This window comes from Diadema setosum, chromosome 20 (assembly GCF_964275005.1).
Source record: "Diadema setosum chromosome 20, eeDiaSeto1, whole genome shotgun sequence".
Lineage (NCBI taxonomy): Eukaryota > Metazoa > Echinodermata > Echinoidea > Diadematoida > Diadematidae > Diadema > Diadema setosum.
Genome location: NC_092704.1, coordinates 6,158,469 through 6,185,602, shown reverse-complemented (window position 1 = coordinate 6,185,602; position 27,134 = coordinate 6,158,469). Strand labels below are relative to the sequence as shown.

Genomic DNA, 27,134 nt, shown 5'->3' with positions numbered 1-27,134 from the left:
TGACGACACAGCACATATGTGTGTATAGGTGTGTGTGATTCAATGTAGTGCCTTTTGGGGGTACATAGACATGACAGAGGAAGTGATTGTCGAGGTTCGATACAAGCAATGTTGAAGTTCGCGTCTTCAAATTCTGGGGATAAAGAACTGTGTTATAGATCCTATCCCAGACGCCGACTGCAGGCACACGGGACTAAGCTTTCCTCTCAAAAGAATCTCACGTCTGTGGTTGCATTACATTTTATGCAGGTTATGAGGATTATAAGGGTTGAAAATACGAGTGCTGTCTAATGAAGATTTACACGCTTCAGCAGAATTGTCTTGAGATTCTTTTGAGATTAACACATTACAGAATTTGGCAGATGACTCCACAACAATATGCATCATAATATATTATTTTCATCAAAGTCAGGGGCTCATTTTCAACTGGTAATATGATGCTGTGGACGATGAAAGGCAACATAATCTGACAGAATGGATAGATCATGATCTATTTTATGACGTAGTAGTGTTTCTCTATGATGTCACATGTCTTTCCATGGCTTCAACGTTTGCATTACTGTTATCAAAGTAGCTGTAAATTGGAGCGGCGAGGTGGCTCAGTCTCCAGCGTAGTATCTGCCCTTTTTCTGACCGAATCGAATCCAAATGAGTCTTTAGAATACTGAGCAATGTTGTGCGTCATCGTGCTGTCCTCTCTAGTCATGCTAGTAGAGGCAAAAAAACTCCGTCCCTCTGATACGACATGAAACGGTGGCCCCGTGTAAGAGAGAGTCATAATCCATAATACTTGTCAAAGATCCCGCTTCATTCATCGCAAAGAGCAGGGTGCACGATCCGATAAAGTGGTCGGCCCCAGATACTTCACAACTGGATCCAATGGAAGATCAGCGACCGCAGGTTAAGATGGGCTATCCAACTATCTTCATTTGTCAGATGGAAAATCAGAATTTAACATACAAATCATAACATCATAATACTCCATATTAAGACAATCCTTCCTATGGCGGACAAAAGACTGGGAGGAGCTCGGATTAACCAGAGATCCCTCCTAGATCCTCCTCCCGGTTGCCATGGGCATAGGTCATCTCCATGGAGATTCGATGGGCGTGTCCAATACGGTCCACTGTTGGGTGGGACGAAAAGAACAGTCCTGCAGAACAAGGAATGATTTCATCACGGATCGATCAAGCTCCGTCGCTAGACCCATACACAGTCCGGTCAGTTGGTGTTCTATACTACGGGTCTGAAAAATAGAAGCAAAGATATCGAACAAGATCAACAGACCATTTAGATTTTATCCATATCTTCATAATTGTTGCATACTATATATATACATGCATATATATATATATATATATATATATATATATATATATATATATATATATATATATATTTATATATATATATATATATATATAAAGGCTGACCCGAATTTGTCTCACGTAGCAATAGGTAATATCGCATACACTACATTGAAAATAATTCAGATGGATAGGTTCAAATGAACAGCCCGGCATGTATTCAAATTCATGAAAATGTTGGGTTTTTCTCTCTCTCTCTCTCTCTCTAAGGACCTTGTGGCAAAATCCAGCTACTATGAATTAGTTGTTGCTAATCGAGTAAGTTTTAGGCAAGCTCGCCCGTTGCCAGACGAAACCTGACAATGCCTGAGCTGTTACGGTTAGAATCATTTACTTCTCCGGTCTTTTGCTCGTTATTAGGTTTTCAGGTATAAAATGTCCACAAATTTGCAAATATTAATTAGTTTGATAACGCATTCTCCGTCACTACTTCACAGGAAGTGCGGAGTGTTAGAGCACCCCCTATAAACTATATAAATATAAAACATTACACATTTTAATCAATCAACATTATACCACATAACAAAATCAACAAAAATTATAGTGATGGAGAGTTTCAGGACCTCAGAAATAGGCCATGGAAGATTTTGGCGGTTCTCCCCCCCCCCCCCCCCCCAAAAAAAAAAAAACAACAACAACAAAAAACAAAAACAACAACAAAAAAAAACCAACCAAAAAAAAAAACAATCTTCTCGGGGGGGGGGGGGGCAGATAAAAGAGTGTATTCTCACTTGATAAGGATTGGAAATGATAAATGGAGACACTAATTTGTTCGTTCGTTTGCTTTCCTACAATATACACTGTTTGCAAGTCGAACTGCAGTGTGTACAGAAAGCACACACTTAAAGATATAAAGTTTTGGTATCACCTCAAAAGTTTCCCTGAATTTCCTTGTCTTAGTTTGTGTTTCAGGTTAAAGTACCTTTCATATAACTAACACTGTGAGACTTACTCGCCCCAAAGTGCTCTCATGTCTTAGTAATCATGCAATAATGGTTTCGTACCAGAGCCGCCGCCGTACGGCGGCGAGGGTAGTACACGTATTGTACGAAACCATTATTGCATGATAACTGCGACCAGCAGCGTGCAGCCCCATACGCTTAAGCCCCAGTCACATAATACTCTGCGTCCGGCGTTACGTCCAAAAAGGTCATTTTTTCTGCGGACTCCCGCGGATCCTTTGCCGTCACCAGAAAATTTGAATAAAACATACGGGGGAAAAATGCGGGCGATACGAACAGATACGACCAGATGCGAATACTTGCGTCCACTTGCGGATATTCTTACGGATTGGCACATAATAGTTTTGAACACTTGCGGAGAGTTGCGGAAATTTTCGGATAGTTACGGATAGTTACAGATTGTTATATTGTGGACAATATGGTTTTCTCTGACGATCCCTGCTAAGTCAGTGTATTATGACAGCAAGGCTATCACATACTGGACTGTCTTGCATTGTACACTGGGGGAAACTGAAATTGAATGGCGTATAATACAAGTTGTGAAAAATCGTAATCCTATAATTTGCTTTACAGTAATAAAAGGTATATGAAATTTTGTAATTTTATTTGTGCAACTCAAATAATATATGACTAGGCGTCATAAATGTAAAGAATACATAACATAATTATACCACAAATAAAATACAATATAGATCGATAAGTTAAACATTAGAGAAGCAGTCATAGAATAGACAAACTGTGGTTACGCTGTCATTGTGCAGCGATATTCATGACTTTTATACTGGGTTATGTTAAGGAGAGTTTTATAATAAATCAGTGCTTATCAAATTTCAAGAAAAAAAGACATAGGGACTTTCAAACACCCCTCCGACATACAAGTACAATATATATATATATGTATATATATATATATGAAGAGTTTGTTTGCAAAAAACAATAAGTCCATTTTTGACGATTTTGAAGTACAGTCTCTGTCATAAAGTACAAAATAATACCTTTTAAATGATATATTGGTCATCACATATAAAGGTATATTTTTGAAGTTATTATCAAAAGAAGCAAAAATGTTATTATTATTCTCTTTATTTTTCTTGACCTTTAATCGCAAATTTGACAAATATGGACTTATCGGTTTTTGCAAACAAACTCTTCATATATACATTCATATGTGTGTGTGTGTGTGTGTGTGTGTGGAGCATAAAGTGGGTAAGACTGCAGAGAAATATAGGTTTTCCCGGCCAATTTCGCACTTTTGTCAGTCCATTTGATAAAAGGTTCATTCAATTTATCGAAAATCCTCGTCACTGCACATTCTGTCATTGCAAGTTGGTCGTTCAATTTAGCATTTCGATCAATGAAATTTGAACATGTGCCTTTCGAATTCGTAAAACGGGCATTCAAAATTGGTATTTCAGTCATTCAATTTCGCGTATGGACAATCAAATTCCAAACATGTTCATACATATTAACGTCATGTTATTTCTTTTTTGGAAAGGTAATAGCATTTAAACGCGTATTTCTATGTGACTTTTTTGTTTCATCCACGCACTGTTAAGCAGTAAAAGTATCATACTTTTGACCCTATATAACTCGAGTTTGTTGTTCTGTAACGCCCCCTTTCTTTCATACATTTCATTTTAGGCCTACATGTACCAATACTACAGATTAACTTCATCTTCTTACAGTCATGACAAGACAAGCACAAAGAATTATAGGAACATTTGATTATCATAACCTTGACTTCCTAGAACTGGCAGACACACTCAGAATAAAGCGATCAACGGCCAGATAAGTTGTGGCCACATGATGCACTATCTTCAAACTAAAAGACTCACTAAACACATTGAAGAAAAAAAAAACTGTTGCCAAAATCTCTAAAATGAGTACGAAAATATGAAATGTAATGACGCTTTCAAAACAATAACTTTGTTAAAAAAAAACTGAAGAAAGAACCAAAGCATAAACATGCGTGTTAAATTGACTGCAAAAGATGTTAAATTGGATGCCCAAAAATGAATTTGAATGAACGAGTGCAGCATGTCCGTGATCACGTGACTATATCATTCTAAATTGAATGAAAGAATAACGAAATGGTACTTGTTTTACGAATTTCAATTGAAAAAGTGTTAATCAGAATGAGGAGAAAGGTAATTTAAATGCTCCAAAATGAATTTGAATGAAGAGATCATAAAATTGAACTACCGATCATGTCATCTATGCTAAATTTTGCTAAAGTGAATGCAGCAATTAGGAATTGGACTGACAAAAGTGCGAAATTGGCCGGGAAAACCTATATTAGATTCGTTCTCATTTTATGATATAGTTATCGTTGTCCCACACCTTCCCCGGCCAGAAAAGTGAATAAAATGCTGTCACCCCATCCCCTACCCAAAATATTGCCTTTTTCGAAAAAAAATACATATTCAAAGAGTGCAACAAAAAAAGTTCAGCACAAGGGACAACCGATGTCATGAGTAGGCCTATGGGTGCCACCTGAAATGATCATTTCATAATTTGACCATGCGGTTCTGCCTCTCCACCGCTCCGACTGTGTTGTAGCATTCCTTCAGGTAAATGCGCTGCAGCTTGGCAACATGAGTTGTGTGGCTTCCCACGAGTCTCTGTGTTCCCATGCGAGTGGAAAACGGAAAACGTAGAAGGATGTAATCGTCCGCAGCATCCGTAACTGTCCGCAAATATCCGTAAGCCGTCGAAAGTGTTGTGATACGTTAACTTGCGGTTATTTTCGGATACTTACGGTGGACGTAAACGAACGCAAACGGACGGGAGGTAAAACTATTTGCGGATGGTCTGCGTCTAAGCTACGGGTAGTTACGTTCAGTTACGGATAGTTACGGATAGTTACGTTTGGTTACGTTTACTTGCGTAAGTTTGCATCCGTGGAGTCCCTCTGCGAAATTTTGAACATTTCAAAATTTCGCAGGCTTGCCGCCGTCATTTTGCGTTTCTTTACGGACGAGTTACGGACAGTTACGTCTACATACGTCCCTGCGGATGCCCGCGTCCACGCTGCGTCACCCTGCGTCCACTCATTCGTATCTATCAGCGACGGACGTAACCCATCGTAAAGCACTATGTGACTGGGGCACTGAGTAGCTAACTGCGACCAGCAGCCCCATACGCATAGCTAAATGGGGCTTCGCATAGTAGCTTACATGATCATGACAGATGTAGTATCGCGGGTAAATATCAACTTAAAATCCAAAAATTTCTTCCATTTGAAGACTTACCAGTTAAGTTAAAGTGTTGAAAACAGGCTTCGGGCAACGTTTGGTTTTGCCAATAGTCCCTTTCTGTTCGAATTGATGACTGAATGTGACTCGGTCGAGAGGACCTTGGGAGAGCTACACTGAATTGACGGCCAGCTCATGCGCACACAAACATCTTATCCGTTCATGGCTTTGAAATTTGTTCGCATGTCATGACAATTGTGTGCGTATGCGCTGGCCGTAGTAGTCAGTGTATGTTGCTCTCTCAAGGTCCTCTCGACAGAGTCACATTCAGTCATCAAGTCGAACAGAAAGGGGCTATTGGCAGAAACAAACGTTGCCCGAAGCCTGTTTTCAAGACTTCAACTTAATTGGTAAGTCTTCAAATTGAAGAATTTTTTGGATTTTAAGTTGATGTTTACCCGCGATACTACATCTGTCATGATCCTGGATGCTACAATGCGAAGCCCCATTACGCTATGCGTATGGGGCTGCCTGCTGGTCGCTATGCGTATGGGGCTGCTAGTCGCAGTTAATTGCATGATTACTAAGAAGTGAGAGCACTTTGGGGCGAGTAAGTCTCACAGTGTTAGTTATATGGAAGGTACTTTAACCTGAAACACGGAAATTCAGGGAAACTTTTGAGGTACCAAATCTTTTTATTATCTTTAAAACCAAGACGTTTCATGATCAAATAATACATACGAAAAACAACGACACACATTAGTACACGGTAACAGACACAAGCACAATAAACAACAACAAATAAATAAGACAAACAAACAAACATAGGAAAAGATGCCAGTGTTCGTGGACTGTCAAAGACACAATAAATAAAGCATGACTTGGACCACGTCATTCAAATGGAATGTACCAATCAGTTCGACCTGATAACTCACTTCTTCATCATATCGCCACTGCTGATTGGTCAGCTGTCTGTTGTTTCGCGCGTCGTGGCAGCCAACCAGCATAACGTGATTGTCGCCCTCTGTCGACGTCAGGCAGAAGTGGTCGTGCTGTATCTGACTTCCCATGTTCAAAGAGAAGGTCTGGTTGAAGAAATAGAAGACGATAATTGTCGAAATAAATATAGATACATCTACCCGTTTTCATTACGCTTTTTAAACTTTCATCTCTTTTCTCTTTCTACGACATTGTATCATGTGAGAACGATGTTTATTCGTCTTTAATGTTACTACTGTAAGGAGAGTGTTTCCATCACAAAGAGTAATCAGCGAGTTCCGTTTTAAGTACGGGTCGAGCATAATGGAAGCAAGAAAATATCATTCTCTTACCAATAAATCAGTGCGTTTAATCTTTGTACCCTTGACATCTCTAATAATTAGGGACTAAAAGGAATGGAAAGCAAATGCTGCAGGAATCAAACATTTTCTATCTGGTGCTTCTTTGGTGTCCAGTCTGACGTCATAATACCTATCACGTCTACAACAAAACACTACTACTAGTACACTACAAGAAAACATCGCAGATATTTTGTCCCATTATACTCACTAATGCAACCTTTCAAACTGTGGGGACCTTTATTCCTACATCATGGAATCAAGTAGCCATTTCAATTATCCAGCTTATTACTATGATTATCTTAAAGAAAAAGAAAAGAAAGGAGACAAAAAAAAAATGAAGATGCACATCCCTATTCGCTGACGCTCAGAAGAACTTCTCGTAACGTGTGTATTGCATAGTACTGTGCCGTATATAAAGAGAGTCTCAATTGCCAACTGCTAATAAAATTGGACGCCATGTCGTTACTCGGCCTATTACGCGTTAGAAGATTGGCAGTGCCATGCACGCTGTGGTACCTGTGCTAGCGCCCCCTCTCGGCAGAGATTGAGAGCCAAGTGAGCACCAATCCGCCTTCCATTGCTGGCGTGTAGCACATCAATACAGAGATTGATACCCTCGTTCATAATCTGGAAGAAAAAAGCACATCATATCACTCCATTAAATACACGAAATCATGACTGCACTTCCTCTTCAGATATCACGATATATAGATTATGTTTCAAAACGCTATTTTTGTTTGAGCGGAAAATGACATTATTAACACACGCATCACGCTGTGACGCATTTTGTTGTCATATTCAGTTTCATGTTATCCAAGATGTTGTTATGCTGTTATTTTAAAGATCGAAAGAAGAGAGACTAATGAAACTTATCCCGTTCCCTTCGAAATTCTGAAATTCCCATAGATATTACTCATGCATGGCTTACCAGGATCCCATACCAGAGGGTTAGCAGAATGAATTAACTACGTATTGAAGGGACACGGGAATTCATGAACAATCTGCATTGTCAAGGGTTGATTCGTCTAAATCTATAGATTGCCAGTAGGAAATGTTTATAATTGAACCAGCAAATAGAATTAGCTGCATAATAAAGGGATAGGGGATTTTAGGAACAATCCGTCTTGTGTTGTTTTAAATCTATGTATTAATTTCCAGTAAGAAAAGTTCATTAAGAAGAATATGAAAGTAAAGAAAAATTATACTACAAGAAGACATCTTTTCACGAGGTCGTGGACATCCGAGGAAATTAGGTGTCACACGAAGTCAATGAGCTGACAGGCTCAGAAATGAATATTACTAAAAAGACTGAATTTGTAGTACCAAAGCTGTTCGTTTAGGGCTGGTAAATCTTTGCAAAGTTCCTCACACCATAATGGTATTGATAAATAGACTAGCCCTTAATGCGACGTTGCGTTCAACGTAGGGGACAAGAAACAGAACTGAGTCTCACTCTGCCAAGAAGTTGGAACTCTGTCGGTATGATGTGATGCGGATAAACCTTTTCGAGATACCACTTAAAGCTCTTGCATCTGAGACGATCCCTGAGCTGCAACCTGGGCGAGATGTTCCCCGAATCCACAGTGGCGTACTCCGGCATCAAGCTGTAGAAGAGGTGTTTGTATTCATCCGCCCACACGTCCAGCACTCTTTTGTTGTTGCGCAGGAGCATCATTTTGGGGTCACCGGGAAAATCGTACGGCGGCTTGGCGCGAAAGACGTGACCTACGCGGGAACACGGCACGACTTCCAGACTCCCGCCACACTGCCACACCTGCGGAAAGGTATTCCCGGAAAAAAAAATGATCATGGTTTTGCATGTCGGTCACCATAACTACAAACTCACCTATGACGACTAATTAGTTTGGACTCTCCCACCTCGCAGTCTCCTATGTATGATTGAATGATAAAAATAGATAACCATGACATGGTTACCTACGGGTGTGATGTCTCCTTTCGTACTTAAATTATCATGATCCCTCTGAATCTTATCTCTTCTTCATGATTCCTAAGAAACAGAGAACAAGATTACAAGTGGGTTTGTCCAATTGCACGTTTTTTCCCCAAGTGTTTTTCTGCTACCCAAATATAATTCGTTTCTATCCCCTCCCCCTCTCAAGAAACAAACATAAACATAATCATCAAACCAACAGAATTACGAAACGATCTGCTGACAGGTTTTTGTTGCGCAGAAATTGACAAGTATGTAATTTAATGGCGACGACGTCATTGCTCACGTGATCCGCGAGCTTTCACCTACATGGCCAGTGTTTACATCTCGCGAACATAATCAAACGGAAATGGCCATCATTCATACGCCGAAGGAGACGTGTTTGTGAAAGAATCTCACGCCATTAACAAGTCTAGCTCGTATCCTCGCTAGTCTTGGGTCTTACAGACGTCTTTTTAGCTCGACTAGTTGTACCGTATGATACAAGGAGACGATAAGGAGACGGAACTACTACTACTGCTACTACTACTACTACTACTACTACTACTACTACTACTACTACTACTACTACTACTACTACTGTATACTGAGTAGTTATAGCAGTGTAAAAAAATATAGTAGATAGTATTAGTGTAGCAGTAATAGCTACACACGTAGTAGTAGTAGTAGTAGTAGTAGTAGTAGTAGTAGTAGTAGTAGTAGTAGTAGTAGTAGTAGTAGCAGCAGCAGGTAGTAGTAATAGTATATATACTATTACTAGTATGGCAGCAGCAGCCAGGGCGGATCCAGGAATTCCGTAAAGGGGTGGCGCCTTTACAAGATTAAAGGGGGCGCACGTCACCCCCCTTTTTTCTTTTGATTTCTTTTGTTTTGACCAAAAAAAAAAAAATGAAGAGGGGGCGAGCGCCCGGTGCGCCCCCTCTGGATCCGCCACTACAGTAGTCGTATGAAATTGTGTTGCTGTTGCTGTGGTTGCGGTCGTTGTAATGTTGATGGCGGTGGGGACTAATGTCTACTATCAACAATAGCAGTAATAATAAGAGTAACAACAGAGTGAAAATGAAAAAAAACTGGCACACGTACTGCAGTAGTTGTATTGATTTTAATCGGTTGTGGAGAAAAATTGCATTTTCTTGATTTAGGATTTACAAGTTAAAACAAAATACACTTAAAGGGACAGGTTTTTGAGTATTAGTGTTTCAATAAATACACGTAGCATTCATTACGTAAATGATGTTGTGGTAAACACAATCACAATCAATACATTTTAGCGTCGGCGGCAAACATGATACCCGCATTTTATCAATTTACTTTCAACATCACAAGAAATCGAGTTTCGAAGACGCAGACTACAATCCTAGATGAGCGGGAAAATAATGTCTGACACTCGGCACGTCTCTGTCTAATCTTAGAAGAGAAATCTCATCCTCTAAATCATGGCAACAACAATTGGAACTAAATGATAGCAGGAGATTGTTCCCGCTATAAATAACAATCAGATTACAATCTCAGCGTATTTATGTGACATTCAGTTTATACATGTACCAGTTTGGTAGTGAAAAAGCTTGCACATGTAGGCCCTACTAAGTTAAAAGTGAGGGGCATCATTCATATTTTTTACACACCATGGAAAATGTTACGGTATAGGCGTGGAGTCAATGTGCACCCTAGAGACACGATTTGAGTGAACATGGATCTACCACAACGTCCAGAGCTGCTTTAGCATCCTAGCACTGTGTAGTATAACCCAGGGGGCATTTCATTTGTTCATTTGCTCTCAGCCAATCAGATGCAAGGATTTCAGTAGCTTATAACAGTTTGTCAGATGAAATATCTGACAAAACGCTTTATGAAATGCCCCCCCCCCCCCCCCGCCGACATACCGCTACTTTCTATACCGAAAAAAAAAAATCATCTTCCCCCTGCTCACCTTGAAAGACAGTTCCAGATTTTCGCTCCCCCAGATTTTCAATTCCGGGTCGTAATAGCCCAGCCTCTCGAAGAACTCTTTATCGATGGCAAACAGACCGCCAGCAATGGTCGGGGTCCTGTGATTGATAAAGAAAAAGGTGCAGATAACTAATAGCGAATAGTAGAGCAGGTCACTTCTATGATAAAGGGTGAAGGACCTTGGTGTAACAGCTTAATTCGATAATGTTCATGCGTTTAGGTATTCATGACGGCACTGGCTTACGGCGTGACGTGAGGGGCGGTCTGGATTCCACTTCTGGCCACATTTCATGTCCACACACTGGTCGGACGCCATCGGCATTGTAATTCAGGGGGGAGAGAATGAATTCTTATTAAAAAAAAAACCGAAATACTTGAGATAATGTGTTAGACCTTCAGGAATTGTGAGCTAATAACAATAACCATACATGATTACATTCAAACCGCAAATACAGTCATAAAGACCTATACCACCAGGTCCTATACAAGAGCATCCAGTTGAATCTTACAAGATATTTCAAATAATCCAAATTGATAGATATGATGTTCATATACCGATTCCAAACGTGGCTTAAGCGTCGGATCATCCATGCAAGTCTTAATACAATCAAACGTGTTTCTCGGGGAAGAATAGTAGGAAAAGATACAAGTATTTGAAGCGCGTGAATTGCAGACATACTAACAGAGGATCTAATATCGTGCGCGTCTCAAATGACAACGCTGACTAACGTCTTCCATAACGTCATGATCATGGAGTACGTGTGTTCTCTGATATGGTTGTCAGCACTGAATCGTGAAAGGTTTCACTTCGTTTTCATCTTTTCCATCTTTCCTTGTATTCCTCTTCCTCCCCCTTCTCCTCTTAATCCTCCTTCTTCTTACTTGGTTTGAAGATTTATCTGTATATGACATATCCATCGTGATGTATGCAGATTCCAGAAAGAAAAGAAAAACACTCGAAGCAAATACGCTGTTGCTCATTATTTTTCGGAAATTGCAACAGTGCACAACATTGCCTCACGACAGCCCATCACGCTCGTATATTGATAAAGCATAAGCACAGCTGCGCGATTATAGTTGGGGCTTTGTCATTTTCCAGCTTACATTGTGTTTTGTTTCTCATTGTTGTATTTTAAATCACCTGTCTTAATCCCCCCCCCCACCAATGTAAGAAATTCATTTCCTTTGAATATGAGGACGCCGCGTATTATACTGTTTCGTCCTTGTCTTTCATCGCCCATTCATGTCAGTCTAATACTCGTTTACTTTATTTGAAATCATTCAAAAACCATTGTCTACTTCATATCCCTCCTTTCTTTCCTTTTCTTTAGGTATTTAATGGGTGTTTGGTGTTGTTGTTTTAATTCCATTCTGTTTTCGTGCTATTTCTTCATTTTCGGTGATTGCGTACATAAATATAGATGGGGATAAGTGTTTGAGTGAACTTAGCACTTTTGCAGGGCCGCCACCTTCCAACGTAATGTTTCTTTCCCCCTATCTATCTACCTAGGATGAATGCATACATACATACATACATACATACAAACACACATACACACATATATTACATACATACATACATCCACATGTACTTCGTGTAAAGAAACACGATTATCTACCCGCCAGATGGGAAGGCTATAAGCATATCTGCCCTACGCCGTCGTTTTGCAGAGCCGAGACCATGGAATTTTGTTGTAGGTCCATGCCGAGACAAACATGCCTGTGTTCTTGGCTCCTTGAAAGGAGGGCGCTCATTACGTTGAGAGCATGTTTCCTCCTCGTAACACTCGGCAGTCAAAATCATCCACGTAGGTAAACAGGAAGTATCGATGTGTGTCACCATGGCAACGAGATGTGGGAGGTGCATCTACAACGGGGAAGTAGTGGAATGTGAAATAAAGAGCGGCTGACGAAGAAAATGTTCGGTTGGTACCTTGTGCTCACAGGGAAAAGACAAGGGTGAAATATGAGTCGTGAAGAACTAAATCTGCGGTGCTAGCAACTATAATGTAATGGAGTCATCTGTTGAAGTCTATAATAATCCTTTCCTGGACATTTTATATCTTTGTGTGAAGCGCACTAGGCGATTTCTCTCGATATACCGACTGTTCACAAATATTTTGAGAGAGATATGTTACTTAGGGAAAATACGAAAATGATAGCAGCATATGAAGTAAGACAGGGTTTCATACCTTCACATTTGTCTTCATTGGTGTAAAAAAAAAAAATGTTATTCCTAAGGAATGTCGCGTATCAACGTTTCAGCCCTTTGGGATGTTTTTCTTGAGTCTAGGACGTGCGAGATCTATGGAAGCATGAACCCACATGTGGGAACATCACCGACTCTCTAATGTACCCATGCACCGGAGGGTCGGAGGGAGGTGGAAAGGACCCGCCTGATCGTCGGTAGACGCAGTCCTCTTTTCCGCCTCCCTCTTCTTCCCTCGCGGCGCTGTCACATGCCATGCACATGTTTTCCAGCAGCCTCTGCGCGTAGGTGCATTATTGCGTCTGACACCGGCGAACGGATTACCTCTTTCCCCCATTTCGTGACTTGACGTAAACGAGTTGGGACGGAATATTTCGAGAGAGAACCAATTCGGCAGGAGTTGTTGATTTGTCAGACTTTCCCCCTTTTTATGTGTGGTAAAGATAAGAGAACGAAGAGGGATTTACTACAGACCCCTTGAGGATTGGCAACAGTTCACTGGCAAAGAGATTTGATGTGTTTTTCGGACTCGTTGAAAATGATGTTGAAATGGAAAAAATGCGGGATTTTTATTCTTCTTTCTCCCTCCATCTAACCTCATGCTGCCTCCGGAAGAAGGGAGAGAGAGAGAGAGAGAGAGAGAGAAAGAGAGGGGGAGAGAAAGAGAAAGGTGGATAAAAATGGTCGTAATATCATCACGTACATACTTGCTGACGCTCTGATAATCCAACAGAAGTGATGAGTAAGAATACATAAGATGCATATATATATATATATGCATCTTATGTATATATATATATATATATATATATATATATATATATAATATAATATATATATAATATAATATAATATACATATATATATATATATATATATATATATATATATATATATATATATATATATTCCACGTACATACATGCATATAAGGCTTATACATACCGATGCTACATAGGTGTCATCAACAAAAACGAAGAGGTCCCCATTTCTTATTTTTCACCCAACATATAATAAGGAAGTAAAACGTTCTATCTGTTGTTCAAAATGAACATTTTGACAGTTAGATGCATTTTTTTTTTCAAATTCAAATTCAAATTCAAATTCAAATTCAAATGAATTCATTCGGAATTTTCTGCATTGAATATATCTTACAAATGAAATACAGTCATTTCTTCTTCTTTTTTTTTTGAACAATTCAATCCCGTTTCTCTTATCTATTCATATTAACCTCCCTTTTTTACCTGACCATACATTCTCCCTCAATCATCTACTCATTTTCCCGAACATGCTACCGGACTGGAAAAAAAAATATGGTAATTTACCTCTCTTGTACTCCCATTCGGCGTGTTTTTATTTTCCCTACATACCACGAAAGATCTGGCTTCCAACGACAACATATTAGTACGCGTCCATCGATCGTCCCATAGGGTCCGTGATCGTCCTAATAAACACATGCGTAATACATCACTCCACATCATGTCCTAATGTTACACGCCATGACTCTACGGTAAATATACATTCCTCGTGGGAGGGTGCACTGTTTGCCGTATTAGGTCTCACTTACCACCCACGGACTGATTTCTATATGATCCCCACCCCCTAACTCCAATCCCTTCCCCTTTCTTAAAGGGAAATTCCGGACCAGTTAAAAGTTTAATCTGAAAGTACAGAGTGCACTATGTTACAAACATTTGATCAAAAATTTGATCAAAATGCGATAAAAATTTGGGAAGTTCTGAAATCGATAAGTTTCGCTAATTTTCATAAAACACTCCTTGAAGAGTTAATATGAATATGCAAATGAAAAACTGATCATGTCATCACCTCACAAATTCCTATTGCTTGTGTACAAAAACCAACGAAAATTCATGTTTTGTTTCGTTTTGTTTTGTTTTGTTTTTCCTGCTATAGGAGTGTGAAACGTAATGTTCTTCCTGGCGAAATAACTTTAAAATAATAATCAGTAAGATATATTCAAGTTCAAGTTCAAGTTCAAGTTCAAATTCATATTTATTCGTTTTTTTCCACAATATACAAACATAAATTATTATCATACGATGTGAGACTGGGACATGATTGCGCTCGAACAACAAAACTAGAAAATGTAAGATTTTGTGTGCAAAGTATATGGCACGTTGCGAGGCGATGACATCAACTCACTTGCATATTCATATTGACTGGTAGGTTCCTGCAAAAGTAGCATATTTCATAACATTTCATAACTATTTTTCATCCAATTTTGATCATTTTCCATTGTTGTGCTTATAAATTTCTACTCGGGTTTTGATCTGACTAACTTTTCACTACATGGTCCGGAATTCCGCCTAATGGACGATTCTACACCTTGTTTACATTGGAACAAATAAACTGAGTAAATTCAAACAATGGTAGATGTTTCGTCATTTATAATCACGCCAGAAGGAGGTCCTTTGTAGTAAATGCTGTTTAATAGAAAAGGTTATCTCTACACCAGAAAAGACTGCTTGTGTGATAATACCCACACAAATGGCTCTTTCAAACATCTAACTTGTGGTCTGAAAATTAATTGAAACCTTTGCACCTCCTACTCTGCAATGTTCCTTTTCGTCAAAGCATTCAACAACATTGCGACTGAATTATACATCCCTTGATTTTAAAAAAAGGAAAAGAAAAACACCTATTAGTCATCAGTGCCACAACAACTTCCCATCGGGCAATGTGTCGGGCAGAACTGGATAAAGAAGGTACTGGCGGAGGTACGTAGGTAATAATCAAATGCCTACAGCTCTTCCACTGCAAGGAGGGAAATTGATGAAGTCACATGCTGCAGGCTGAAATTTACTTTCCCCACCAATTCACCCTGATAACTAAGGATGGGCCAGAAACTGGACATGACATGCCCAAAGGACACATCTGTCCGAAAATCGCTCCCTGGACAAGAGCTGATTTGACACTCGGATCCTTGGTTAAATTGAATTGTCTGTCTTTTCAATCCGGTGTCCACATCGTCCAGCGCGTTGGCGATTAGAATGTGACCTGGGGAAAGTCCTTTAGTAGCCGCGAAACTGATTTAAAGTAAAAGTTCCCTGACATTTCTTTCGAGCCACACCTAGAAAGAGTGACGTCATACTGAAACTGTGCGCACTATGTGTGTGTCGTCGTCGTCGTCGTCGTTGTTGTTGTTGTTGTTGTTGATTTCGTTACTTTCGTTACTTGAAACAAACTCATGGTTTAGACCAGTCTTCAGGACACATCGTACATACTGATACTACCATGTTGAAGGTGATTAGGTCTTGTGTATCTCCGAGAATTTTGATGGAACGCAACTCTCATAGAGAAGACTTCATTATTGTAACACTCTAATGTTTTTGGATTGTTTGTTGTGGTAAGCGTGGACTTGTAGGCGAGTGTCACTGGAGTATAAGTATCAGGATCACGACGGTGATAATAATGCAAAGTCACCACTCGTAACACTTGTGTAACTGAGTGTTACTATAAACGTATAACAGTTCAGTAGAATGTGCGATGACAGTCTCAGCTGGATAACACAATGATAATGATGACGAAGAGACGCGAAGGAAAGTACAGTTCAGCCAGAATGTATACTTTATTTGTAGTAATACAGGAACTTGGTGAAAGTACAATCTCAATATATGAACACTTGGCACTCCCTGGTATGCTCCCAATCGGGGCTAGAGTGTATCGCTGATATCCCTCTGCCGGGTGGCAAGAGGCCTGGCCGAACCAGTGTAAGTTTGGCTGAACAAGAACTAAGAGTATGGATGTACAGGGACATTTATACTAAAACCTGTGAATACATTATTATTGACACTTTGCATAAAATAAAAGGGGAGAGTATTGTTTAGTAATACATATGCAGGATATCTCTTAGAAGGCAATCCAAATTTGGGAAGGGGAAAGTCCTAATACCATATTTGGTCATGAGAGTTTATGAATGAACTCACTATTCTGTAATAGTGGTCGTCAGCACAAAGGAATGTGCTGGTCAAGTGTTTTAGGGAGAAGTCTAAACAAAGGGGCTCATAATCGGTGGGTGGCATGGGTCAGTGGGGACTGACCACTTTCCAAATAAACCAGTGCGTCCTGCGTCATAATGCACTGCAAGGACATCTACAGTGGGGAAGTGAGGAGTGGGGAGATAGACACAATTTTGGGTCTTACATTCGTCCGGCATTTCAAAAAGAAACGTCCTCGTTTCATATAGGAAATAAAACCAACATTATTCTTAAATATTGCAAGGGAATGTACAAATTGTAATATCAAAAGTGTATACTCGAACACACATAGATGTGATTAACCTAACAAAAGTAAGCAAAATTGGCAAACTGAGTAAAAATGGTGATCAAAATGAGTGACTGACTGATACTGGAAACATAGTTCAACATATGAAATATGATATAAATACAAACATGGTAATGTAATCAACTGATTACAGTAAACAAAATGGCATAAAAACACAAAACAAACATAAAATATCAATGTAACTCAAGTACACGTAAAGTTATTGTACCAACTGTCGGCTATGTAACATTATGAACATACAATAAGGACTTAACCTGTTGTATGAAAAACTTTGAAATCGGTGGATTCAGCTTTCACCTAATCAGGAAATGCTAGTTAAAACAAGATTAACCATCACATAAAGTCAGCAGGCATAAAGAGACATAACATATAGGCAAAATCAATTTCTATGAAGATAAACATATCGTATAACTAGGCATCAGCATTAGAATTACATCATTATTAGTGTAGTACCGTTGTACATTTTACATCCACGTGTGAATATCTTAATAAAGGGGAATACCATAAAAATCAGGTCTCTTAATTAACCTACCACTACGAGTGTGGGTGTGAGGGTCATGGTTTCGGGCATGGGCATCATGGGAAGGTGGAAGAGGAGGAGGAGGAGGAGGAGAAAGAGATGGAGCTTCAGCAGTTGGTTGAGAAGACGAGTAGGTAGGAAATGGAAACACAGGTATGTGAAAAACAACTTGTTCCTCGGATGTAGGTGGAGAGGGCGGGTTGGGAGTGAAAGGGGGTGCGGGTTGTGATGTGGGTTCAAGATAGGGTTTGAGGCGGTTGTAATGGAGAACTTTAGGGGGAGAGCTGGGATTAGACAAATCTGATAAGTGGTATAGAATGCCATTGTTATCTTTCCGCATTATGCGATAGGGGCCTTTCCATTTCGCAGAGAGCTTGTCACGAGTTGGGACAGTTACAAGCACTTTGTCTCCTACTTCGTATGGGATGAAACGTGTGGTTCTGTCATAATGCGCTTTTTGTGAGTGTCGCGCCCGTTCGGTCTTTGCGTCGGCATGCTCAAATGCTGAGTGCAAACGGTGGAGGAGGGTTGTTGCGTAATCATCTGGTGTGTGTGATGTTGCAACGGGGTCAGATGAGGTCAAGACTGAGAGAGGGGTGGAAGCTTCACGTCCGTGGACAAGAAAGAAGGGGGTGAAACCAGTAGTGGAATTAGGTGTAGTGTTGTACGCAAATTGATGCTGGCTGAGGACAAGGTCCCAGTCAGTAAGGGCGGAGGAGAGGCGTTTACCAAGTTCAAGTTTGAGGGTGCGGTTATGTCTTTCGACTAAACCATCTGACTGAGGGTGGTAGGGGGTGGTGCGTGTTTTGGAAATTCCAAGTTTTGCACACAACCTAGTCATGAGATTCGACTCAAATTGTCGACCTTGGTCGGAATGAATGGAGTCCGGAATGCCATGTTGACAAATGAAATTGTCGAATACGCAGTCTGCTACAGAAGTCGCTGTCTGATTTGGCATAGGGTAGAGGTTGACATATTTCGTGAAATAGTCAACTACGACAAGTACGTATCGATTTGCACGAGGGGTGAGGGGTAACTCAGTTATGTCAACACCAATGCGCTGAAAGGGACGGGAGGAGGGATGGGTTTGAGGGGGGCTCTGTGAGCAGGGACAGGGTTGCGCCTTACCTGACATGGGAGGCAGCGGTTGCAAAAATCTGCAATGTCGCTACGCATTCCAGGCCAGTAACACATCTGATCAGCCTTCTGTAAGACTTTATCAGCACCGAAATGACCAGATAGTGGTCCACCATGGAGGATAGAGAGCACCAATGGGATGAGTGAATGTGGAATGACAACTTGTCTGTTCATAGCGCCTGAAGGGAGGCGTCGAATGCGACATAGCAGTCCGTCATGAATTTCTAAGCGTTCAAGTTCACTATGAAATTTACGCAGGGGAATTTCATACCTAGGGATGGCAGATCGAGGGGGAATGGAACCAGATCGAATCCATGACATTACTTTGCTCAAAGTGGGGTCAGATTGTTGTGCTTGATGGAGACGATGACCATCAGCCAACAATGATGCACACAGTGTATCAAGATTACCAGGAGGTGTTGCTGTTTGTGAGGGCAAGCTGGGGGTGGGGTCAGTTGTGACAGCAGGATTGTCAGTTTGGGTAGGAGGAGGGGAGACAGGTGAGGAATGGTGACATGAACATGATGATGATGATGAGATAGGTGGAGGTGATGAGAGGGGAGGAAGTGAATGAGATGGAGGGATGGAGACGACAGATATGATAGGAGGTTCAGGTGGTTCAGGTGGAGGTGGTACACGAGACAATGCGTCTGCATTGGCATGACGAGCACCATCACGATGTTCGATGACCCAATCGAACGTCTCTAGCTCGAGGGCCCATCGGCTACGTCGTGAAGTTGCCGTGCCAGAGTCGTGACCAACAGGCAGCCGCCTGAGGCCGACAAGAGGCTTGTGATCTGTGATGATGGTAAATGGGGAAGTCAGCAGATAGTGGCGGAAATGACGTACAGACCAGACTATTGCCCACAATTCACGATCATAGGTAGACCAACGTCGCTCAGTGTGCGACAGCGCACGACTAGCATACGCTATTACATGTTCCTTGCCATTGAGGCGTTGCGTCAATACTGCACCTACAGCAAAGTTTGATGCGTCAGTATGAAGTGTGAATGGCTCAGAAAAGACAGGGAATGACATGATAGGGGGTGAAGTGAGTGTGTCTCGCAATGTGCGAAATGCTTGTTCGCACTCATCTGACCACTCAAACAAGGCACCTTTCATTGTCAGTGCATATAGCGATCGAGCTACATGCGCAAAGTTCTTCACAAATCGGCGGTAATACGAACACAAACCCAGGAAAGCTCGAAGTTCAGTGACATTGCGAGGGGTGGGCCATGAACGTACCTTGTCAATGTTGGTAGGGTCAGGGAGGACACCAGCAGCAGAAATGACATGACCGAGGAATGTAACTTCCTTCTGAAAGAAAGTACACTTGTCAGGACGTAGTTTGAGACCAGCTGACCGAAGACGATCAAACACTGCACGCAATCGACCAAGCTTCTCATCAAATGTGCGGCCAAATATGATTATGTCATCAAGATAGACCAGCACAGAATCCCAGTGCAAACCACGCAAAACTAATTGCATGAGTCGTTGGAAGGTCGATGGGGCGTTTCGAAGTCCCATGGGCATCACAGTGAATTGATACAAATCAGTACCAGTAGTGAAAGCAGTTTTTGGTTTGTCATCTGGATCCATAGCAACTTGCCAATACCCACTGGACAAATCTATCGTACTGAAATAGACATTTCCAGCAAGTGCATCAAGCGTGTCATCAATTCTGGGGAGAGGATGGGAATCAGGACATGTAACTCTATTCAACTTGCGATAGTCAACACAGAACCGATATGAACCAGACTTTTTCTTCACCATAACAACAGGTGAGCTCCAAGGGCTAGAACTAGGTTCAATAACTCCAGCCTCAAGCAGGCGATCACATTGCTGTTTGATTTCTTGGCGAATGTTGGGAGAAGTCCGGTATGCACGTTGTCGAATGGGAGGAGCGGTGTCAGTAGGGATGACATGTTGAACAAGATCAGTGCGACCATAATCATCAGCAGACTGGCTGAAAACATCTGCATATCCATTGAGCAGAGCAGTAACCTGAGCACATTCATCAGAAGTCAATGATGTTGAAGAGAGATCAAATGAGGGAGAGGTGTGAGAGTTAGTAGAGGGGATAGGTTGAGTGACATTCGAAGCACAATATTGTTCTCCAGAGCGGCCAAGGAGGGGGTGAAATTCACCTAGCGGCATCCCAGGGTACAACGTGACTGACGATGATGTCGGATTTGCGACACGAACTGGGATTGCACCATCAACTACTGAGGAGAGAGTACATGCAACAACAACAGGCAACTCATTAGTAGGTTCAAGCACACCATCAATGTCTGATGAGGAATTGACAAAAGTCTCGCCAAGGGAGATGGGGAGGACTGTTTCACTCCAAGGAGGGATAGCAATTTCGACATCGACGACTGCGGACACAACTAGTGGAACAGTAAGGGCAGGTTCTACGAGAGGGAGGGAAACAGATGACAGTGAAATAGAGCCTTGATTCAAGTCTAGGCAAGCCTGATGAGCACATAGGAAATCCCATCCCAAGATGACTTGAGGATGAATTCCACGTGCAACCTGAAAATGGTGTGAAAACTGAGCCGAGTGAGAAGAAAAGTCAACCAAAATAGAGCCTAATGTATCTAAGACATCACCTGAAACAGCTTTGATAGGAGTAGGCAATGATAGATATGGTCGGGAAGAGAGTGAGGGGAGAGAGAAGCGAAGTTGCTCACCAATGAGTGACACCGTAGCACCAGTATCGATCAGAGCATGTATTGCAGTTGAACCAATGGATATCAATAGACGGGATGAAATGGAGGGAGGAGGGGAAGGGCGGGGTTGGGTCTCAGTGGAGGATGCTGACAGGTGACCCGTGCTCTCAGCTTGTTTTAGTTTCCCTGGTTCTGAAATGATACGCGGGCAGGAGAATTGCGGCGCATTGCACTAGGCACTGATCGGGAGGAAGGGCTTTGAGATCGATGACGATACTGGACATCGTCTCGACGTCTATCTTCTGAGTAATGCGACTGTACATCGTCACGACGTCTATCGTCATGACGTCTATCGTCTGAGTAACGCGAGCTATAACTGTAGCGGGGAGAATCGCGCTCTGACGCAGGGTAATCACGCGAATAGGGATCGGCAGTGTAATTGTTGCTATGACGACGAGTGGGGTATGGGCTTGGGCTTCGCCCGCGGGAGGGCGGCATAGGGGAATAATGTCGTCGATCAGGAGTCGGTGATCGAGGTCGGGGGTATGACTGGCGATGATATGTATCACCATAGAACCTATCATGACGGTCATGGATAGAAGGGGAGCGGTAACGATCACGAGAATGAGACCGGGTGTAATCAGGACGATAACGAGGACGGGAACGAGATGCGTCGCTCTGAGCATTCTGAAATGAGTCATATTGTGATTGTAGGGCATGGACTGACAATTGAAGAGAGTCGATTCGTTGTAAAATTTTGTCAAGGGGATCGCCAGGAGCAGTTGCAGTAGCAGCAACATGGTTATGGTTGGGTTGTGAAGAGAAAGGAGAGGAAAATTTTAGTGATTCCGAGGCACGCTCAATGCGTTGAGCTATGCTCAGCGCTTCGTCGGTGTTGCGGGCTCCATGCTCGTGGCATTTCGCCTGCATGCCCGGGCTGAGTCCAGCCACAAATCTCCGAAATATTTCGTCCTCACGGGCGGCAGTATCTAATTTGGGGAAGGCTAGAGTTGTCAGGCGGTTTAGTTCCGACAAAAAAACTTCTAGGGGTTCATTTGGTTGTCTGGGGCGAGCATTGAGCATTCTACGGAAAGAGGTAATTTCATCTTGTCTTGAAAAAATTCTCTCAAGTTGCTCTTTGGCCTTCTTGAAGTCTTGTTTGGTTGCTGCAGGGAAAGCATCCCAAACTGCGAATGCAGCGCCCTGTAGACGGGACCCTAACATTTTTGCCATATCGATATTATCTGAATTTGGGCAGGCATCAATTGCTACTTCCAAGCGTCGACACCACTGGCGAAAATCAGTGGTGCCATCACCCGAAAAGGATGGGGGGAACGTGATTGGGACAAAAGCACCAGGAAGGGAGGGGGAGGTAGAACCAATGTCAGAGTCAGGCATTGTGAAAGTAACCAAATAACGTAAGTGACAAAAAGGCTACGAAAAATAAAACTATGAAAACGGATCAGGGGACTGGAGGAGGATGAGAGCACTATAACTTTGCAATGCAAAGCTATGGAATCACATGTACTATGCTTAGTAAAGTGTCTGCCGACAACACAAAGAAGAAAACAATTGCTACAAAGGGAGGGGTAGTATAGTGTATAGCAAAGAAAACAAACTATATGATATACTACTATAAGCTATCACAATACCTATATCATATATGTATAAATCATGGAATGCAGTGCTAATGACAGCTAACATAAAACTTAAAATAGAACGTATGGTACTATACACACAAATGCAATATGATTCAGACAGTAGAAATAATATACAATGTAGAAAGAGGGCAAATAAAGTTCGAAAGTAGACTTAACAATCTGGAGAGATGTAACAGATGAACAGGCGAGGTTTGCCGGGAAGACTGTGTTGAGGAGCCCACGAAGGCAGCTTCCTTGCAGGCGCAGCTTCAGGTAGCACAAGTCCAGAGACAGGATGAGGAGGATGACCACAGTAGAGGGAAGATGATGGGTTGACAGAAGATCGTCAGGCACAGAAGATCGTCAGGTAGAAGCCGAAGGTAGACAGGAAGAAGATGAACAGGATCCCAGAAAGTCGATGAGAAGAGATGACCAGGGGGAGTTGAACAGGAAACACAGACAGAGTAGACGGAAACACTGACTAACTTGAGTTAGTCAACAGCAGCAGAGCGTCCAAAAGAAAAATTATCGTACAATTGTACGATATGCAGGAAACATACACATGTACCAGGCTCATATAAGTTGACGTCCGGATGAACAGCAGCACGACGAGTAGTCAATCACGCCAACGGGTTGCAGGTCACCGTTTTGCTGCTGCCACCAAGAGTAACGTCGAGCGGGTAGATGGCTCCGCTTTACCGCTGCCACCACTGTAACACTCTAATGTTTTTGGATTGTTTGTTGTGGTAAGCGTGGACTTGTAGGCGAGTGTCACTGGAGTATAAGTATCAGGATCACGACGGTGATAATAATGCAAAGTCACCACTCGTAACACTTGTGTAACTGAGTGTTACTATAAACGTATAACAGTTCAGTAGAATGTGCGATGACAGTCTCAGCTGGATAACACAATGATAATGATGACGAAGAGACGCGAAGGAAAGTACAGTTCAGCCAGAATGTATACTTTATTTGTAGTAATACAGGAACTTGGTGAAAGTACAATCTCAATATATGAACACTTGGCACTCCCTGGTATGCTCCCAATCGGGGCTAGAGTGTATCGCTGATATCCCTCTGCCGGGTGGCAAGAGGCCTGGCCGAACCAGTGTAAGTTTGGCTGAACAAGAACTAAGAGTATGGATGTACAGGGACATTTATACTAAAACCTGTGAATACATTATTATTGACACTTTGCATAAAATAAAAGGGGAGAGTATTGTTTAGTAATACATATGCAGGATATCTCTTAGAAGGCAATCCAAATTTGGGAAGGGGAAAGTCCTAATACCATATTTGGTCATGAGAGTTTATGAATGAACTCACTATTCTGTAATAGTGGTCGTCAGCACAAAGGAATGTGCTGGTCAAGTGTTTTAGGGAGAAGTCTAAACAAAGGGGCTCATAATCGGTGGGTGGCATGGGTCAGTGGGGACTGACCACTTTCCAAATAAACCAGTGCGTCCTGCGTCATAATGCACTGCAAGGACATCTACAGTGGGGAAGTGAGGAGTGGGGAGATAGACACAATTTTGGGTCTTACATTATGATATCGAAATAATTAGCATCACTCTAAAGAGGAGACTCAAATCTTCACACACTGAGGAACATTCAAGGAATAATTGCTTTCTATTTCATGGATCAGACGCTACAAAAACTCTTTCCAGACAGTAAGTATGTCTGGGATGTGTTTCATGAAGCGTTTTGTCCGACAAATTCGTCCGACAAATTTGCTCTCAGCCAATCAGATGCAAGAATGTCAGTAGCTTATGACAGACTGTCAGAAAAAAAAAATATCTGATAAAAGGCTTCATGAAATACAGCTGAAATACCCCCCCCCCCCCAGATCTGATCATTTTTGAATTGACCCAATCACACAATTTCTTATGATATATGATCTTGCGGTTTTTCCGGATATAAGTAATTGCGAGGCAAAATAGCGCAGACAACGTGTGGATCTAATCAATGACGAGTGTCATCAACGATAACACGTGTTGAAATGTAGGATATTATGAAATAATGACCAATGATGAAATCTTGGCCCAGTGCTAGCCATCACTCTATTCATTATGACAGACCAAGGTCAATATCGAAGTAGGAAAGAGGAAAGATGGTTGCAGGAAGAAACTTGATATTTAAAAGGGGATGAAACCAAAATATACATGTGGATTGAGTAAATGCAGCAATCTTAGTAGAACACATCACCGAAGTCTGAGGAAAATCGGATAATCGGTTCAAAAGTTATTGATTTTTGATTTTTTTTTTTTACGTTTCGGTACCGCCATCGCTGGATGAGAAAATTACTACCGTTCGTGACGTCAGTTAAAGTACAACGATAAAGAAAATATAACTGGAATTTCACAAATTTAATTCTTATAGACAGCACACTTTCCCTCAACTTGTTACTGAAAGAGGTAAGTCAAGTGCTCTTTCATCATGCTATAGAAAAATGAAAATATGTGGAATTTTCTTTATACTTTTTATGTAGTTGTACATACATGACGTCAAGAAACGTTGTAGTCTTCTCATCTAGCAATTGCTGCACTGAAACTTTAAAATTGCCTGAACTTTTGAACGGACTGCCCGATTTTCCTCAAACTTTCACCAATGTGTTCTACCGGTATTGCTGCATTCCCTCAATTCACATAATGCATTTGGGTTTACTCTCCGTTAAGTGATGAAAGTGCACTGACCTGAGAGGAGTGCTCGGTTCGTGCCACACCCTTCTGATCTCGGTAGCCGAGGCGTGGGTCCACATGAATTCAGGAAACCAGGTGAAGCCTCCTGTCCTCGCCATTCCCGCGATGGCGGTGTAGGCGAAGTCCGTGTCGCTGATGGAATCGATGGCCGGGCTGACTACACGAGTACTTCAATGGAAAGACGTTGAAACGACAGATGATTTAACTATACTACAATTTTAATATAGCAATTGATAAGAAATTATCACAAGGTAGCGAAAAGTAAAATATCAGGAAGTTGGTCTCGGAAGAGCCTTCGATATCTCAGCTGAACTTAATGTTTCCCCCAAAGATAATGGTAAATGCTTAAAAACAAAATCAAAAGCATGTCCTCTTATCTTGAAGTGGTCGACATTCATTTTAGTATTGTTTACTTGCGAGTGAATATACTGACAGAAAATTGATATAACGAAAGGACAAAAATATTTGCGTTAACAAACTTCGACGGATTGAACAGATGACCCAAAACCCACTGAATACACTGAGAAGTTCCCAGTATTAATTTTTGCTTCCTTTTCGTCACACAGGTATAGAAGATAAGCATAAATATCATTGAACTGGAAAATTCTATTTTCTTACACCTCCCTACTTAAAAGAATTAAATAGACACATAAAAGATAAAGTACCTGTTTTTGCTGATGATGTCGAGAAGTGGTTCCATCCAACCAGTGCCGCATTCGCAGTGAGAATCGAGGAATATTAGCACCTTTGAGTTGGGGCTAGCCGCCGACACTCCGGCCAGCCTGGCTCCCACCACTCCGCTTCTTCTCGGCATTCGAAGCAAGCGTGTGGGTACTGCAAGACTCGACACGTACTTCTCCAGCCAATCTTTGTACCAGCCTACAAAGGGAATGAAGCGGATTAAATCATCGCATTATTAACCCTTTCTTTGCCAGGAACTTTAGACAGTGTGTACAATTGTGTTATATGGTAGTTTTCTGCGCCAATCGACACTCAAGGCACACAAAGAGTTGAGGCTTGATGGATCCTGCCAATCACTAACACATCAAGATCAGGGAGTTTCTAGAAAACAATCAAGGAGACACTTGTGTATTACTATATGCATCTCGCGAATGACCTCTAAATCAGGGAGATTACTATTCATCTCTTGTCACGATATAAAGAGATATATTTGAGTGTTCACGGAGC

The 27,134-nt window shown here is 41.5% G+C and overlaps 1 protein-coding gene across 1 annotated transcript in view; it reads right to left on the bottom strand.

Moving 5' to 3' along the window:
* Positions 1 to 1,084: 1,084 nt before the first annotated feature.
* Positions 1,085 to 27,134, bottom strand: part of LOC140244046 (polypeptide N-acetylgalactosaminyltransferase 13-like) — a 44,475-nt gene continuing 18,425 nt past the window's right edge. Inside the window, exons 5-11 of the mRNA XM_072323696.1 lie at positions 26,612 to 26,825; positions 25,941 to 26,114; positions 10,745 to 10,862; positions 8,317 to 8,637; positions 7,380 to 7,490; positions 6,459 to 6,608; positions 1,085 to 1,246 (exon numbers count right to left, since the gene is read on the bottom strand). Of these exons, the coding sequence (XP_072179797.1) occupies positions 1,085 to 1,246; positions 6,459 to 6,608; positions 7,380 to 7,490; positions 8,317 to 8,637; positions 10,745 to 10,862; positions 25,941 to 26,114; positions 26,612 to 26,825 (1,250 nt within the window). The remainder of the gene's footprint in view (positions 1,247 to 6,458; positions 6,609 to 7,379; positions 7,491 to 8,316; positions 8,638 to 10,744; positions 10,863 to 25,940; positions 26,115 to 26,611; positions 26,826 to 27,134) is intronic.